This window comes from Engystomops pustulosus, chromosome 7 (genome assembly GCF_040894005.1).
Source record: "Engystomops pustulosus chromosome 7, aEngPut4.maternal, whole genome shotgun sequence".
Lineage (NCBI taxonomy): Eukaryota > Metazoa > Chordata > Amphibia > Anura > Leptodactylidae > Engystomops > Engystomops pustulosus.
Genome location: NC_092417.1, coordinates 113,755,246 through 113,772,446, shown reverse-complemented (window position 1 = coordinate 113,772,446; position 17,201 = coordinate 113,755,246). Strand labels below are relative to the sequence as shown.

Here is a 17,201-nt window from a genome sequence, read left to right as displayed (position 1 = left end):
CCTTAGGGGTGGGAGTCCTCCAGCCACACATTCTGGCACGTTTGGTGACAGTCTACCACCCCAAAATGAGGTGGTAGATGTCCTTTAACCCCTTAACACTCAAGCCACTTGTCAAGGGTGGTCCCGCGACCCATATCGCGGGTCGCGGGCTCACCCGTGCTCCCCGGGGCTCGCAGGCGTGGTGCCGGCGCGACTCACCTCTCCCCGCTCCGGAATCGCTGCCAGGTTTCGGCCTAGGAGGCGGGGACGCGCGCGGCATCTTCAGGAAATTTAAAGGGCCAGTGCACCGCTAATTGGTGCACTGGCTGATCACTTCCCCTTTAAAAACCCTGCACCTTCCTCACACTCTTGCCGGATCTTGCCTGAGAGAAAGCTATTCTGCGATTTGCCTGCGATTCCTGCGTTCCTGTGTCTTCTGCGTTCCTGTGTCTTCTGCGTTCCTGTGTCTCCTGTGTACCTGACCTCCGTGTTCCAGTGTTACCTGACCTCCTCCGTGTTCCCGTGTACCAGTGTTCCTCCGTGCTGCTGTCGTGTGTGCTGTGTTCCCGTACCCATCTGCTTGGACCTCCTGTTGCTGACTCTGGACCGGACTCTGATGTTGCACCTCTGCCGCCTGCCCTGACCTTGTGCCTGGACTTCGACCACAAGATTGTCAGCCGTCTCTGTACTTCTACCTTGGCCGCCACTGCAGACAAGTCACGCCTGAGGAACGACCTGGTGGTACCACGCCGCAGCTTGTCTAACCCGCCTTGCGGTGGGCTCTGGTGAAAACCGGGTACCACTTAGACTCCGGTCCCAGGTAGTGGCTTGTGTCATCGTCTGCAGTGGTCCAGGGGATCCACACCTGCAAGCCTGACACCACTTTTCACCTTCCTGACACGGCCCATTTATTCAAAACTGCCCTGTGCCACTATAAGTGGTTATAACTTTGGAACACTAAGTGATTTTGAAATAGTTTTCTTGTGACACTTTGTACATGTTAGTTGAAACATTTTGGTGGTATGTTTTGCATTTATTTTTGAAAAAAATTGATATTTGGTGAAAATTTTGAAAAATTCTCGATTTTCGAAATTCAAATTGTTCTACTTTTTCCATACATAGTCATAACAGCAAAAAAGCTTGATGACTAACATTAACCAAGTGTCTTCTTTACGTGGACATGTTTTTTTACGCATCCTCTCATTTTTATAAGATGTTCTGGGACTTTGAACCTTAAGGTGCGATTTTTTAAATTTTCATAAAAACCGCAAAATCATTAGAAACTACACCCCTTAATGTATGTAAAACAACTTTCATGAAGTTTGTTAACCCTTTAATTGTTTTACAGTGGATAAAACAAAATTGTGTAAAATTTTGACATTTTCATTTTTTTGGCTGAATGAATGTGTTTTTCAAAAAATGTACACATTCTTAGTGGAAAAAATACCAAAACACTCCACAAAGTTTGATACCCAATTTCTCCTGAGTATGTAAATATCCCACATATGAGGTAACCTGCTGTATGGGCACACGCCAGGGCATCGAAGGGAAGCTGTGCCATGCAGAGCATATTATGCATTGTCTCTTTTTATTGGTTATACAATCTTTATTTTTTTGGCAATTTGGACATGTAAGGGCTTATTTTCAGCGATATGAGATGCACTTTACAAATACTTCATTTTATTGGTTATTGGCTTATTGATGAGATTTTATTAACTCTTAAATGTATGTAGGGAAAGAAAATCATAAATTCTGGTTTCCTTTCTTCTTGTAATTTTTGGGGGGCCTACAACGTACCATAAAAATAACATAATGGGGGTCATTTAATAAGGGCCCGATTCGCGTTTTGCCGTCGTGTTACCCGAATATTTCCGATTTGCGCAGATTTCCCCTGAATTGCCCCGGGATTGTGGCGCATCGGCGCTGGCATGCACCCGACGGAAATCGAGGGGCGTGGCCGAACGAAAACCCGACAGATTCGGAAAAACCGCCGCATTTTTTAAAAAAAAGTGTTGCGGAGCTTGCACTTACCTTCACTAGGAATAGGCCGGTGAACTTGAGTGCGTTCCAATGCTCTTCAGCGCAGCAGCGCCACCTGGTGGACGTCGGAGGAACTGCCTTAATGAATCCCGGCCGGACCCGAATCCACCGCAGAGAACGCGCCGCTGGATCGCGAATGGACCGGGTAAGTAAATCTGCCCCATTATCTTTATTCTATAGATCACTATGATTATGGCAATGCCCAGGGCCGGATTAAGGTGGTGGGGGCCCCTGGGCGCAAAACATGGTGGGGTCCCACATTGAATATAGTCCATACAAGGAACAGCAATCGCTATATACCACTCCCCAGCAATAACTTTATACAGCCTCCCCAGTAATCACTATATACAGCTCCCCCCTGGCAATCACTATATACAGCTCCCCTAGCAATCACTATATACAGCTCCCCCAGCAATCACTATATACAGCTCCCCAGCACTCACTGTATACAGCCCCCCAGCAATCACTGTATACACCCCCACATTAATCACTGTATACAGCTCCCCCCAGGAATCACTATATACAGCTCCCCCAGCAATCACTATATACAGCTCCCCCAGCAATCACTATATACAGCTCCCCCAGCAATCACTGTATACAGCTCCTCCAGCAATCACTGTATACAACCCCCCAGCAATCACTGTATACAGCCCTCCAGTAATCACTATATATAGCCCCCAAGTATTCACTATATACAGCCCCCAACAACCACTATATACAGCTTCCCCAGCAATCACTATATACAGCTCCCAGCAATCACTATATACAGCTCCCCCAGCAATCACTGTATACAGCTCCCCCAGCAATCACTGTATACAGCTCCCCCAGCAACCACAATATACAGCTCCCCCAGCAATCACCATATACTGCTCCCACAGCAATCACCATATACTGCTCCCACAGCAATCACCGTATACAACTCCCAGTAATCACTGTATACAGCTCCCACAGTAATCACTATATACAGCCCACAGTAATAAATATATATGGCTCCCCAGCAATAACCATATACAGCCCCCAACATTACCTATATACAGTCCCACAGCATAAACTATATACAGCCCCTATAATAAATATATAACTATATACTGCCTCCCTATAATAACTATATACGGTCCCCCCATAATAACTATATACAGCCCCCTATAACTATATACTGCCCCCTATAACTATTTACTGCCTCCCTATAATAACTATATACAGTCCCACTATAATAACTATATACAGCCCCCTTATAACTATATACTGCCTCCCTATAACTATATACTGCCTCCCTATAATAACTATATCCAGTTCCCCTATAATAACTATATACTGCCCTTTATATTTATATACTGGCTCCCTTTAACTATATACAGTCAGTCCCCCTATAATAACTATATACAGCCCCCTATAACTATATACTACCTCCCTATAGCTATATACAGTCCCCCTATAATCACTATATACAGTCCCCCTATAATCACTATATACACACCCCCTATAATAACTATATACAGTCCACCTATAATAACTATATACACCCCCTATAATAACAATATACAGCCTCCCTATAAAAACTAACTACATACAGTCCACCTATAACAACTTTATACAGCCAATAACTATATGCAGGCTCCTCCTGCGTTTGGTGATGAGTTATGCCTTGTGTGTTTGCTCTACATTTTAAAACACACACATATATATTTATAGAGAGAGATAGAGAGAGAGAGAGAGCAGCACTGCAAACATAGCTTGATATACTTAATCCTGGATGCAAGCCTTTTTAGGTGCGCTGTGTGAGAGATGTGCAGCCAGGAGTTGAAAACATTGGTGACGGCTAGGAGAAGTTGTAATGAAGTCCATACAGCGTCAGCCTGTATAGTGTCAGACATTAGTAATGTAGTCATCTTTTTTTGATCAGTGCGGTCGCTTTTTTTTAAGATTTGTCTGTAAATTAAGTGGAGTTTATATAGCAGGGGATTGAGGTAGGCTGCTGCAAGCATTTACGTTTTCACCTCGGGCAGCAAAAAGGCTAGAATCGGCCCTGTGCCTATGGCACCAATATGCGCTGTCACTGTTTTGGAATATTTGTTCCTTTTCTCTACATAGCCAGAGCCTTTCTAACGCTTAGTGATGCTGCCACCTGCTGGTTGCATTAGTTATGTCTCAGTCAAGAAAACAGTGGAGAAGGGCATAATAAGTACCATAATTACTTTATTTATATAGCACACACAGATTACACAGCGCTACACAGAGCTTGCTAAATCGGTCCCTGTCCCCATTGGGGCTCACAATCTAATCAACCTACCAGTTTGTTTTTGGAGTGTGGGAGGAAACCGGAGGAAACCCACGCAGACATGGAGAGAACATACAAACTCTTTGCAGATATTGACCTTGGGACATGAACCTAGGTCTCCAGCGCTGCAAGGCTGTAGTGCTAACCACTTAGGCACTGTGCTGCCCTACCAAAAGAGCATCACAATACAATTATAAATGTATTACCAACAAATACACGCAATTTAATAAAGTACAAATTGCAAAATTTACAGAGCGTACAGTGCATGTATTTATAGATTGTACCAAGGAACCAAAATGGTGGCCCCATCCCTGCTATGACATTATGGGCAGGGGTGAACCAAGCCTTCTGCTGCCCGAGGCAAGCCATAGAGAGACGCCCCCCCCCCTAATATATAAAATAGGGTGCCGCCATGTGGTATAAAATGCATACAGCGTGCTGCCATGTAGTATAAAATGTATACAGTGTGCCGCCATGTAATATAAGATGCATACAGAGTACCGCCATGTAGTATAAAATAGATACAGAGTACCCCCATGTAGTATAAAATAGATAGAGAATACCACCATGTAGTATAAAATGCATACAGCGTACAGAGTACCGCCATGAAGTATAAAATAGATACAGCATACCACCATGTAGTATCAAATGCATATAGCGTGCAGCCATGTAGTATAAAATGCATACAGTGTATCGCCTTATAGTATAAAATGCATACAGCGTACCGCCATGTAGTATAAAATGCATACAGCGTGCCACGATGTAGTATAAAATGCATACAGAGTACCGCCATGTAGTATGAAATGCATACAGAGAACTGCTATGTAGTAGAAAATAGATACAGAGTACCGCCATGTAGTAGAAAATGCATACGGCCCCCGCCATGTAGTATAAAACGCATACAGCCCCCCGCCATGTAGTAAAAGGGGTGGGGGCACGGGGCGGACAGGAGGGGCGGCACTTAGGGCTGGGGGGATGTGCTGACCGGCATGCAGGGGGATGTGCAAGCCGGTGGGAATGGGGATGTGCCGGCTTGCAGGGGGTGTGCCGGCCTGGAATGGGGATGTGCTGGCCGACAGGAATGGGGATGTGACGGCCGGCAGGCAGGGGGATAGCACGATGCCGCCCCCTTGTCCAGTAGGTGGCGCCTCATGGCAGGTGCGCCACTGGTTATGGGAAATTTAAATCATTCTAAGATATTATAAGCACAGGGTCAAGACTTTGGGGGGAATTTATTATGCGCCACAATTCTGGTGGTTTTGTGCCAAGAAAAAACTGTAGAATGCCTTGCACCACATTTATCAAGGTTTCTAGACCTTTTTTTGGCACTTTTCCGACTTTTCCAACTAAGGGGGTGTGACCTTCGAAAAGGGGAATGACCTCAAGAGAAAGGGGCGTGGATTTTAAGAAATCATTCCTGCAGCCAATATTCTGGCGCACAATTTAGACCAACTAAAACTAGGTCTAAAGTTGGAACCAACAGTCTTATAATGCACCAGAATTTATCATCACAGTAGTAAATCTGGCACAGCAAAAGACTAGACATTGTTAAATCCTCTTACTGTGTGTGACACTTCACATGATGAGAATTGTCTCACACAATAGATGGTTAATCACTAACTACAGAACTGATCAGACATTGGCAGAACGTTAACATAGTATACAGCAACTCATAATCAATATGCAACACCCCCTCTCATACCTCCCAACATTAGCAGCGCAGAGAGGGACAAAACATGCGCTGCAGAATATTTCTATGTCCTAAATCCCTGGCTATTGCCAGTGTAAGTCAGAAGGCCTGGACGGGCAGCAAGGGATCAGCACAAGGCATAAGACAAAGCTTTCTCTAAGACACAAGGCATGAAGATCCGTCAGGGTGTGCAGGGAGAGGCAGGTTTATATACAATTCTGGGAAATGGTCAGTACCTATTAACGATGCACTGGCCCTTTAAATTTTCTGAAGCCGGGGCATGCACGTCCTAGGAGATGGGGACAATCGCGCATGGCCCGGAAGACCAGGAACAGGAGCGGGGACAGGTAAGAACCGCGAGCGCAATACAAGAATATAACTACTATAATACAGCTTCTGGGGTAGTGAACCCCCTGAACCATCAAAGGACGATGACACAAGCCGACACCTGGGACCGAAATCTAAGTGGCACCTGGTTTTCACCAGGGTTGGTCTTGCTGCGGAGTGGTGCCACCTGGTCGTTCCACAGTCGCGATTTGTCCGCCATGGCAGCCAAGGTCGAGTTACAGTATAAGCAGGCAATCTCATAGTCGGGGACAGGCAGGTGGTCAAGGCAGGCAGCAATGGTTCAAGGTCAAAGACGGAACAGGAGGTCAGGGCTGGCAGCGAAGGAGCAGAGTCGCGCACGGTTTCTGGGATCACAACAGGAGATCAATACACAGGTCTCAGAATACAGCTTTCTCGATGACATGTAGCACAAAGATCAAGCAAGGAAGACAGGAAGAGGCTGAGACTTTATCAGAATTGGCAGTCAGCCAGCGCCAAGTCGTCATGCATGCACTGGCCTAGCGGAGCCATCACTGGATCGAGGAGAGGTGAGAGCTGTGACATGGGCCCGGGGGCAGACGGAGGAGCATAGGTGCACCCGAGTCTTGGTTCGCGGGAGCACCCGTGATAGGACCCCCACTCCCTTCAACCTCCCGCTCTTCTTGGACCGGATGAATTTATGAAGAAGACCATGCCCCAAGAGTTTATCCTCTGGCTCCCAGAATCTCTCCTCTCGCCCGAACCCCTTCCAGTCGACAAGATAGAATTGCTTCCCTCTGACCATCTTCATATCAAGGATTTCTGTTACCTCGAAGATGTCAGTAGCATCTCCAAGGAATTATAGAAGAATTCCGCCCACGGCAACAGAGCGGACCAGTCCTCTTGACGGGGAGAAACAAAATGACGGAGGTAACGTCTCAGAGTCTGGTTAACCCTCTCTACTTGTCCATTGGACTGGACGCTGAGGAGAAATCCAACTTTACTTGTAATTGACTGCAGAGAGAATGCGAGAAGTGGGAAACAAACTGGACCCCCCAATCAGAGACGATGTGCTCAGGAAGTCAATGTAGCCGGAAGATGTGCGTTAGGAGCAGGCTGGCAAGACAAGGAGCTGATGGTAGACCTGGCAGAGGCACAAAATGGAACATCTTGGAGAAGCAGTCTGTTACCACCCAGATGACGGTATTCCTAGAGGAAGAAGGAAGATCCGTGATGAAGTCCATGGCCATGTGAGACCATGGGCAGCTGGGTATCGGTAACAACAGTAGTAGACCTGCTGGTTTGAGGCGAGATGGCTTATTACGAGCACAGGAAGTGCAGGAACCCACAAAATCTCGAACATCTTTGACCAGGTCAGGCCACCAGTGGAAACAGGAGATGAGTGCAACCGAGCGTTGCACCCGAGGGTGCCCAGCCGGATGCAATCAATGTCCCAAAGTCAATATCCTCTTTCGCAGTGCCAGTCGGACATATGTCGGGAAGCTGCAGAAGATCCACCGGTGCGGCGGGTTACCACCAGGTTGCCAGGTTGTTCCACAGACGCCACTTTGTCTGCGGTGGCGGCCAAGACGTAGTACAAAATCATCAGGTAATCTCATGGTCGGGGATAGGCAGGAGGTCGAGACCAGCAGCACGGAATCGGAGTCAGGACTGGAATCGAGGTCACAACGGGAAATCAGGATGATCGCAGTGGGCATGGAACAAAGCTTTCTCTTAGGCATAGAAGAACAAAGATCTGTCAGGAGACCCAGGAAGGGGCTCGGAATTTATCAGGTAAGGCTGCAGACCAGTGCCAATTATCGGGTTGCAGGGGTACCTGTGACATTGCCATTCTTCCAGGGCAAGTTTGATGGCCAGAAGTTCTATCTCTATTGGAGTAATTCCTGTCTTTGGAAGAAAAAATCTTAGTGAAAAAGTTGCAACTTCGAGAAGGCTTCTTTGGCCGTCAAAGACCATAGGCGGGGATTGGCGCCCTTCTTTGTAAAAGCGCCACGATGGGGGATACAAGAGTGGAGAAATGCGGCATAAACTGCCGGTAATAGTTTGCAAAGCCCAGGAACCTCTGAATGGCTTGTAGACCTTCTGGATGCGGCCACTGTAGAACTGCAGACAGTTTGGTAGGATCTGGAGGCCTCTGTCAGAGATTAAATAGCCGAGGAAAGGAAGGCTCTGTTGGTGAAACAAACATTTCGCGATCTTAGTGTAGAGACGATTGGCCCGAAGGCCACCAAGAACTTGCAGTATGTGGGACTGGTGGGACTCAAGGTCCGAGGAGAACACCAAAATGTCGTCCAGGTAGACTACGACACACGTATACAGCAGATGATGTCATTGACTAATTCGTGAAAGACAGCTGGCGCATTGCACAGTCCGAATGGCATCACAAGGTTTTCTAAATGAGAAGACCTTGCAACTGCACAGGCACTCAAAGAGCTCCGTGATCTTGTCGTGGAAAGTTTTACAGTGAAAGCTGTAAAATTCTTTTTCTCTGAAATCAAAACATTCCTGTACTTCACTTTTATAGATTCGTCTTCCCCATTATGTATGTGATTGCGGATCAAAACCACTGTATAGTAGTGGTTGATTTCCTTTAACCCCCAAGGCCTTAAACCACGACGTTATATTACGTCCCCGGGTCTACATGCTGAGCGCACGGGACGTAGTATATCATCCTGCTTCTGGTAACGGCTGACAAACGGAGCCGGCACCAGAAGCAGCGGCTGTCAGCTGTCTATTACAGCTGACAGCCTGCGCTAACAGCCGGCTCCGATCGCGGGTGTTAACCCCTTACACGCCGCGGTCATGCTGTCAGGGTGTTTGCGCTATGGATCGGATCCCCTGCGGGGGGATCCGATCCACCTCTGGGCAGCTCCGAGGACTGGCATGTGCCCCGGAGCAGCCCGGTCTCCCTGGCCTTCCAGATCTGACTGCAAACTGTCTGAGCATGTGTGAGCATGACAGACAGATTACACTGCTCTACAATAAAATAGTATTGTAGAGCAGTGTATTGGACATGAACAAGTGATCAGAGCATCACTGGTTCAAGTTCAAGTATGTATAAGTAAAAAAAAGTGAAAAACACTGAACACTACACATTAGAATAAATAAAAAATAAATATATTAAAATATAAGCCCCTAAAATGTCACTTTCCCATAAAAACACTTAATAAAGTATAAAAAACACAAAAAACACCCACATATTGGGTATTGCCGCGTCCGTAACAATCTGTATAATAAAACAGAATCGATGCTAAAATGAACAAGATTTTTGCCAAATTACTATTTATTCAGTAAAAATGGGAAAAAATAGAAAATCTATATAAATGAGGTATTTTCGTAATCGTGGCGACCCATAGATTCAAAAAATAATATACTATTTTTATTGTATGGTTAACGACCCAAAAAAAAAACAATTAGCTATAGATGCCCTAAAATTACCTACCAGAAAAGTGCATCTCATGTGGCAAAAGAAATAAGCCCCTATAGGTGCACATTAAAAAAAGAAAAAAATTATAGCCTGTACAATGTGACATAGCAAATCTGCTCTGGATGGCGCCTTCTTCCCTTCTATGCCCGGCCGTGCGCCCATACAGCAGGTTACCACCACATATGGGGTATCGGTGTACTCGGGAGGAATTGGGTATCAAACTTTGTGGAGCCTTTTTTCATTTAATCCATTGTAAATGTTTAATTTTCCACCCAAAATGAGTGTATTGTGAAAAAATATTACAATTTGCAGACTGCACCTCCATTTTGTTTTAACCCCTATAAAACACCTAAAGGGTTAACAAACTTCTTAAAAGTGGTTTTTCATACATTGAGGGGTGTAGTTTCCATAATGGGATAATTTATGAGTCTTGCTATTATTTAGGCCTCTCAGTGTCAATTAGAAGTTGAGCAGGTCCATCTAAATACGGGTTCTGGTGATTTTACAAAAAATGTGAAAAATGATACCTAAATTCTGAGCCTCATAACATTCTAGTAAAATATGTGGAATCTTAAAAAACCATCCAACATAAAGCAGACATTTGGGAAATGTAAGTTATGAATTTATTTGGGTGCTATGACTATCTGCATCAAAAGTAGAGAATTTAGAACGTTGAAAATAAAGAATTTTGCCAAATTTCGTTTTTTTCATAACTAAATGCAAAAGATATCATCCAAATTTTTAAACTAATTTGTAGTACAATGTGTCACGAGAAAACAATCTCAAAATCCCCTGGATATCTTTTAGCGTCCCAAAGCTATAACCACTTATAGTGACACAGGGCAGATTTGAAATCTGGGGATAGGGGGGACCCTTTTTTAACACATTTTCTTAATGAAATAATGACTTTGTAACACAGCCAGAGGCGCAGGAGGAGGCTTGCAGCTGGGGTATGCATAAATTAAAAGCCGGGGAAGCCGAGAGGGGCTAGGCCCTGTCAGTCTGAGCACCTCCGGCTGTTTTACAAAGTTATTATTTCATTAATAAAGATGCAAGAAAACGTGTTAAAATGGTCCCCTATCTTGTAGACTGAACGAGCGGTCTAATTAGGACACTTTACCACCAGTACACTGGTGGTTGATAGATGCCCTTTAACCCCTTAACGACGCGCGCAGTTATAGTACGGGATGCGTCAGGTGTGGGTACATGGAGAGGGCATATTGCAGCAAAGACTTACCGGTAACACCCGCGATCAGTGACAGCACCGAGCACGGGTGTTATTCCTGTAATCACTGCCGGGAAAGCTGCCGGTGGCTTAAAAAAGATAGATCGACGCTCTCCGTAATGTCATCAGGGAGCAGCGATCCGTTGCTATGACAGCCTTGGATCTTCCGAAGACCCGAGACTGTCTCTTTTTAACCCATTCATTACAATGTGCTAATTGTTGGTTGCTTATGGTACTCTATAGTTGGAGAATTGTACTATGTAGGGGGTGTTTATTGCTTATAGCTAAAGAGTCAAACTTTTTTGGGCATGAGTTCTGCCAGACCTCTTCAAATGGACACAATAGGGCACATTTACTTACCCGGTCCCTGCGCAAGCCCTGATCCGGAATGTCCGACAAGGATGAACTCTGCCGCGATTCACTGAGGTCATATGCCCGATATGCTGCATGTGTCGCTTCTTGGTGCATGTAACTGTATGTCTTGAGACACAATTTAAATGTTAAACCCCGTGCTCAGTCCGAATCCATCGGATCATCTGACAGACGTCCCCCAATTTGTGTTGCATGAGACCCAGCGCGATTGCGGCAAAATCCGATTGCAAGCGCCACAATACCCTTTTAAATGCACAAGTTATCGTCAGAATATCCGACGTTTGTGCCTTCCACTGACCCTTAGTAAATGAGCCCCAATGTAACCCCCATTATGCCCTGGCCTCTCCTAATGATTTGTCTATGGGTGTCCATCTGTGGATGTTCATCTAATGTTTCTTTAGTGACTACTGCCTACTTCTATGGGCAAAGCATACTACTACTCCACCTATCCTATATATAAACACAACTACTACACCTCAAAGCCAGTTATCACTTCTCATCTCCTGCCCTGATCGTGTAATAATAATAATAATAATAATAATAATTCCTTTATTTTGCAAATTGTGTATCCACATGATAGGCTGGAAGCATTGTATCTGCAAAGATGGTAGATAACTGCAGCTTTGGATTTGCATCAAAGGTGTATGAATAAAACATGAATGTAAAGTTATGTAGATATTTACAAATGAGCATATCTATTTTATTGCATGATCCTACTGTTTTATCATTAAGTTTTATGCTTGATGTAATAAAATATTTACTTTTTTAATGTTTTCTAGGCTATACATTGAACACATGGGTCATGTGGCAAAGCTGATTTTGGAATTGAAATTATGAAATGTGACATAATGAATATGTTAGTGAATAAATATATATGGATAGATTCATAGCAATCTTTTCCCCATTGAGGAAAAGGTGGGCTGTTTCTGCAAAGGAACACATGGGGATCAGTACAAATTGACACCTAAAGGAGTTTTTTTCCTTGTCTAGTGAACCTGTGGAGAACAGGCTAGCATAAAAAAGTAATATATTCTAAGATCATATGGACGTCATAACTCTCTCCCCCATCTGTGGACTTGCAGGATTTTCTGGAATTAACCTAGAATCATTGAACGGACATTTACATTCAGTTCTGTGATTTTAGGTGCAGACCAGTGAGCACACGCATGAGCAAAGACTTAAAGGACTTCTACCACCAGGATAACGGTTTGTAAAACAAGCACACTGACATACAGGTGTATACCCCCTTTAGCAGGATCTGCTCTTTTTTTCACTTTCTTATTCCCTGTTTTTTTTTTTAAAGGGTTTACAAGTTATGCAAATGAACCTGAGGGGCTCCAGGCTCAATAAATACCTATGGATCTTGGGGCCCCTCAGGCTCATTTGCATAATTTTAATGCATTTTAATCGTAAAAACAAGGGCATATGAAGCTTAAATAAAAGTGGATCCTTCCAGATGGGGCTCAAACCAGTATGTTTTACAATCCTTCATCCTGGAGGTAGATTTCCTTTAAGAGAGTCAAAGCTGATAGAGAACATCTTTTGCTAGTCCTATATTGCTCGTCTTTTATTCAGGGAGATTGTGTCAGCAGTTATAAACCATACAAAACTGCAGAGAGTGTCCCGAAGATCTGTGTTATACCATTTTGTCTGGTATCAGTAGGTCTCTGTAGCTGGACCAAGAGAACTGAAGAAGTGTTCTCACACTGCTGTGGTTTGATATCTGCCCACCCTAAACACAATCATGCTGGGTCCAATGACGGAGCACATTACATTGGAACGGGAATCCTTGAATTATGATGATATAATATGCAAGTATCCCCTGTATGGAAGCACAGCAGCAGGCCTGATGCTGTGAAAGTTGTTGCAATGTCTGCTTTTGCTGTTTGGCTGGAAGACAAGGAGTCCATGCCACCCCATTTCACTATGATGCAAGGCCTCCCATCCTATGCACTCCGTTTGGTCCTTGGGATCTGGCCAGCACACGAGTCATGTTCCTGTGCAGGGGCCTGACGGTTGCCGTATTTAACAAGCTTTAATAGGTTTTAGTAATAGCAGAGGTTAGAAGCTATGGAGTGTTTCAATGCAGCGTGGACAGGCCACCAGTCCAGCTGCAATCCTGGGATAAAGATTGCACCATATTCCCTCTGCAGTGTCAACAGCAGTAGTGAGATATGCTTATCCATTGCAGCTGGGAAGCTAGGGAACACACATCTGTTCTTCCATCCAGCTAAGACTCTCATGATTGCATCAAAATAAAGTTTTATTAAAAAAAAAAAAAAACATTATTGATTTTCAGACCAATTTGCCAAAGTCTCTTTATGTCATGATACACTATATGTGTCCATAGTCCCTTTCCATAGGATAGAAACCATTTTAAGAGATGGCAGCTGCATCGCTAGTCATGAGCGATCCATTGATGAGCCAGTTTGACCTTTTATCTCTTTAGTGGATGTGACAATCCTGCCTATTCATGGATCTCCTGAAAAAAACTAGTTATGTTTTACAGCTTTAAGGAAAAGCAACACATCTTTGCAAAACAATATTTGTTTTCAGAGTCATAGTAAGTGCATAAAAAGGTGTTCAGTGGATGTTCAAACGTGTCCAAAGAAGTCTCCTCTCTCTACAGGTGCTGAACCCAACATCTACAGAAAACTGAACATAAAATTCCCATTGTTTTCGTGTTTGTAGACAACAATACACATGCAAAATTTAAAATGTAACAACTAAACACATCTGACTTATCATTTGTACCATGACAGGGAGTTCTGCACAGTTGTCATAAACATCTAATGAAAGGAACCATCTACAACAGCTCGGAGACACCTCAGACAAAGTTACATTCCCATAGGGTCCATTCCTGTGGTGCCACAGGTTGATGGCAGCTTCTGTTTCGGAAAGTTTCAGCTAGAGGCAAGGGGCAGCTGCCAGTCAGTCATCTTAGGAGTTGCCTTCAAGTTTTTTCTTGGCAGCGTTCATTGACAAGACTTTATCTTTCTGGCGGATCTCCTCTCTCAGTTTAACCTCTGTGAGTCTTAAATGCCTAATGCTGGACTTCATCTCCTTCATTTTGACCTCCATTAGAGCTATAATATCCCTCTGCTCATTGAGCTTCCTCAGCAGTTCCTCTGTGGTGGTTCCTGAAGACATAGAGTAAGAGTGGTCTGAGAACTGGGGGCATGGGTAGTACTCTGGGATGGGGTAGTTGTCTTCTCCCACTACCACTACTTGGAGCTGCTGGTGGGAGGTGGCTGCAGAGTAGTGTGTGCCCAGACCAGAGCCCCCTCCTCCTCCATGGTCCAGCTTCACCGTAAGGTTCATTGGGTTTGGTTCTGAAGGGTCTCCTGCCCCCAGTGCCCTGCCCATAGCTGCAGCGGAAGCCTCCACACTGCCCATGTCTGCCCCCATGCCAGGTGCAGCACCCAGCAGCATCATCTCTGCCCCTCCTGCTGTCAGCTCCAGCACCTCCTGCTCCTGCCCTGGCAGCGCCGTCACCAGCACAGTGGTGGAGCCCGGAGCGTAGCCGCCCGCCTGGTGATGCCTCTTCTTGGACCTGTCCCCAGCATTGCCCCTGCGGGTTTTCCGCTCGTTCACCCCCCTGAGCGGGAATATGGTGGGCACTTTGATGCTGTAAGACTTGCGCCCTCCATGGAAGTGCAGGCTGCACACCCGGTGCCCGTTAGTGGGCTGAAAAGTATTGAAGCAGCCAGTGACTCCAGCCCGCGACACGTTCTTCAGCCACAAGTGTCTCAGCTCGGCATCTTTCGGGAACGTGTAAAAGTGCAGCCCTTTGTCCCTGTGAGAATTGCTGTAGCAGCCCGGGACGCAGCAGGTGAAGCCTGGCATCACTGGAACTAACAGTAACTCGCAAACATCAGAGATGCTGGGCACCGAAAGCGGCGGCGGAAACTACATATCCCATGAAACCCCTGACTTCCGGAACACGGAGAGGCCTACGCCGAGATGACTACGTTTCCCACAATGCATTGCTCGTGCTTCCTGTGTGAGATGTCGCGGGATTAGAGTGGTAGAGCGGGAGAGTTTGTGTTTGTATACCGGACCGGAGCTGTGACTGGAAACCAGGTAACGTAGGGACGAAATAGTGTGAAACACTTCCGCTATGTAGGAGGATCTTATTCCAGAGAATTCCACAGCAACTTCTCTTCTCACAACTAGGACAGCAGCTGTAACCTCCTAGTGACAGCCACAACTCCTGACCCCTTGACAAGTGACCACTACAACCCTTGACAAGTGACAGCCACAACTCCTGACCCCCTGAAAAATGGCCACCACAGCCCTGACTAGTAACAGCCACAACTCCTGACCCTCCGACTAGTGACAGCCACGACTCCTGACCCCCCGACTAGTGACAGCCACGACTCCTGACCCCCCGACTAGTGACAGCGACGACTCCTGACCCCCCGACTAGTGACAGCCACGACTCCTGACCCCCCGACTAGTGACAGCCACGACTCCTGACCCCCCGACTAGTGACAGCCACGACTCCTGACCCCCCGACTAGTGACAGCCACGACTCCTGACCCCCCGACTAGTGACAGCCACGACTCCTGACCCCCCCGACTAGTGGCAGCCACGACTCCTGACCCCCCGACTAGTGACGGCCACGACTCCTGACCCCCCGACTAGTGACGGCCACGACTCCTGACCCCGCGACTAGTGACGGCCACGACTCCTGACCCCGCGACTAGTGACGGCCACGACTCCTGACCCCGCGACTAGTGACGGCCACGACTCCTGACCCCGCGACTAGTGACGGCCACGACTCCTGACCCCCCCGACTAGTGACGGCCACGACTCCTGACCCCCCCGACTAGTGACGGCCACGACTCCTGACCCCCCCGACTAGTGACGGCCACGACTCCTGACCCCCCCGACTAGTGACGGCCACGACTCCTGACCCCCCCGACTAGTGACGGCCACGACTCCTGACCCCCCCGACTAGTGACGGCCACGACTCCTGACCCCCCCGACTAGTGACGGCCACGACTCCTGACCCCCCCGACTAGTGACGGCCACGACTCCTGACCCCCCCGACTAGTGACGGCCACGACTCCTGACCCCCCCGACTAGTGACGGCCACGACTCCTGACCCCCCCCCCCCCGACTAGTGACGGCCACGACTCCTGACCCCCCCCCCCCGACTAGTGACGGCCACGACTCCTGACCCCCCCCCCGACTAGTGACGGCCACGACTCCTGACCCCCCCCCCCCGACTAGTGACGGCCACGACTCCTGACCCCCCCCCCGCGACTAGTGACGGCCACGACTCCTGACCCCGCGACTAGTGACGGCCACGACTCCTGACCCCGCGACTAGTGACGGCCACGACTCATAACACCCCCCCCCCGACTAACTCGTAACCCCCCCCCCCCCCGACTAGTGACGGCCACGACTCGTAAACCCCCCCCCCCCGACTAGTGACGTCCACGACTCGTAACCCCCCCCCCCGACTAGTGACGGCCACGACTCCTGACCCCCCCCCGACTAGTGACGGTCACGACTCCTGAACCCCCCCGACTAGTGACGGCCACGACTCCTGACCCCCCCCCCCCCCCGACTAGTGACGGACACAACTCCTGACCCCCCCCACCCCCAACTAGTGACGGCCACGACTCCTGACCCCTCCACCCCCCGACTAGTGACGGCCACGACTCCTGACCCCCCGACTAGTGACAGCCAACTCCTGAACCCCCCCCCCCCCCCCCGACTAGTGACAGCCACAACTCCTGACCCCCCCCCGACTAGTGATGGCCACGACTCGTAACCCCCCCCCCCCGACTAGTGATGGCCACGACTCGTAACCCCCCCCCCCGACTAGTGACGGCCACGACTCGTAACCACC

At 47.4% G+C, this 17,201-nt stretch overlaps 2 protein-coding genes across 3 annotated transcripts in view; one reads left to right on the top strand and one right to left on the bottom strand.

Moving 5' to 3' along the window:
- Positions 1-12,721: 12,721 nt before the first annotated feature.
- On the bottom strand, positions 12,722-15,344 carry THAP11 (THAP domain containing 11). The gene has a single exon (XM_072117637.1). The coding sequence runs from the start codon at positions 15,182-15,184 to the stop codon at positions 14,279-14,281; it is 906 nt and encodes a 301-aa protein (XP_071973738.1). The 5' UTR covers positions 15,185-15,344; the 3' UTR covers positions 12,722-14,278.
- CENPT (centromere protein T) overlaps positions 15,160-17,201 on the top strand; it is a 42,231-nt gene continuing 40,189 nt past the window's right edge. For both annotated transcript variants that reach the window (XM_072117630.1, XM_072117629.1), the window contains exon 1: positions 15,160-15,421. The gene's annotated coding sequence lies outside the window, so the exon portion shown is untranslated. The remainder of the gene's footprint in view (positions 15,422-17,201) is intronic.

Excerpts from the sequence above, each read along its gene's own strand:
- THAP11 (XM_072117637.1), bottom strand. The coding sequence starts at position 15,184 with ATGCCAGGCTTCACCTGCTGCGTCCCGGGCTGCTACAGCAATTCTCAC.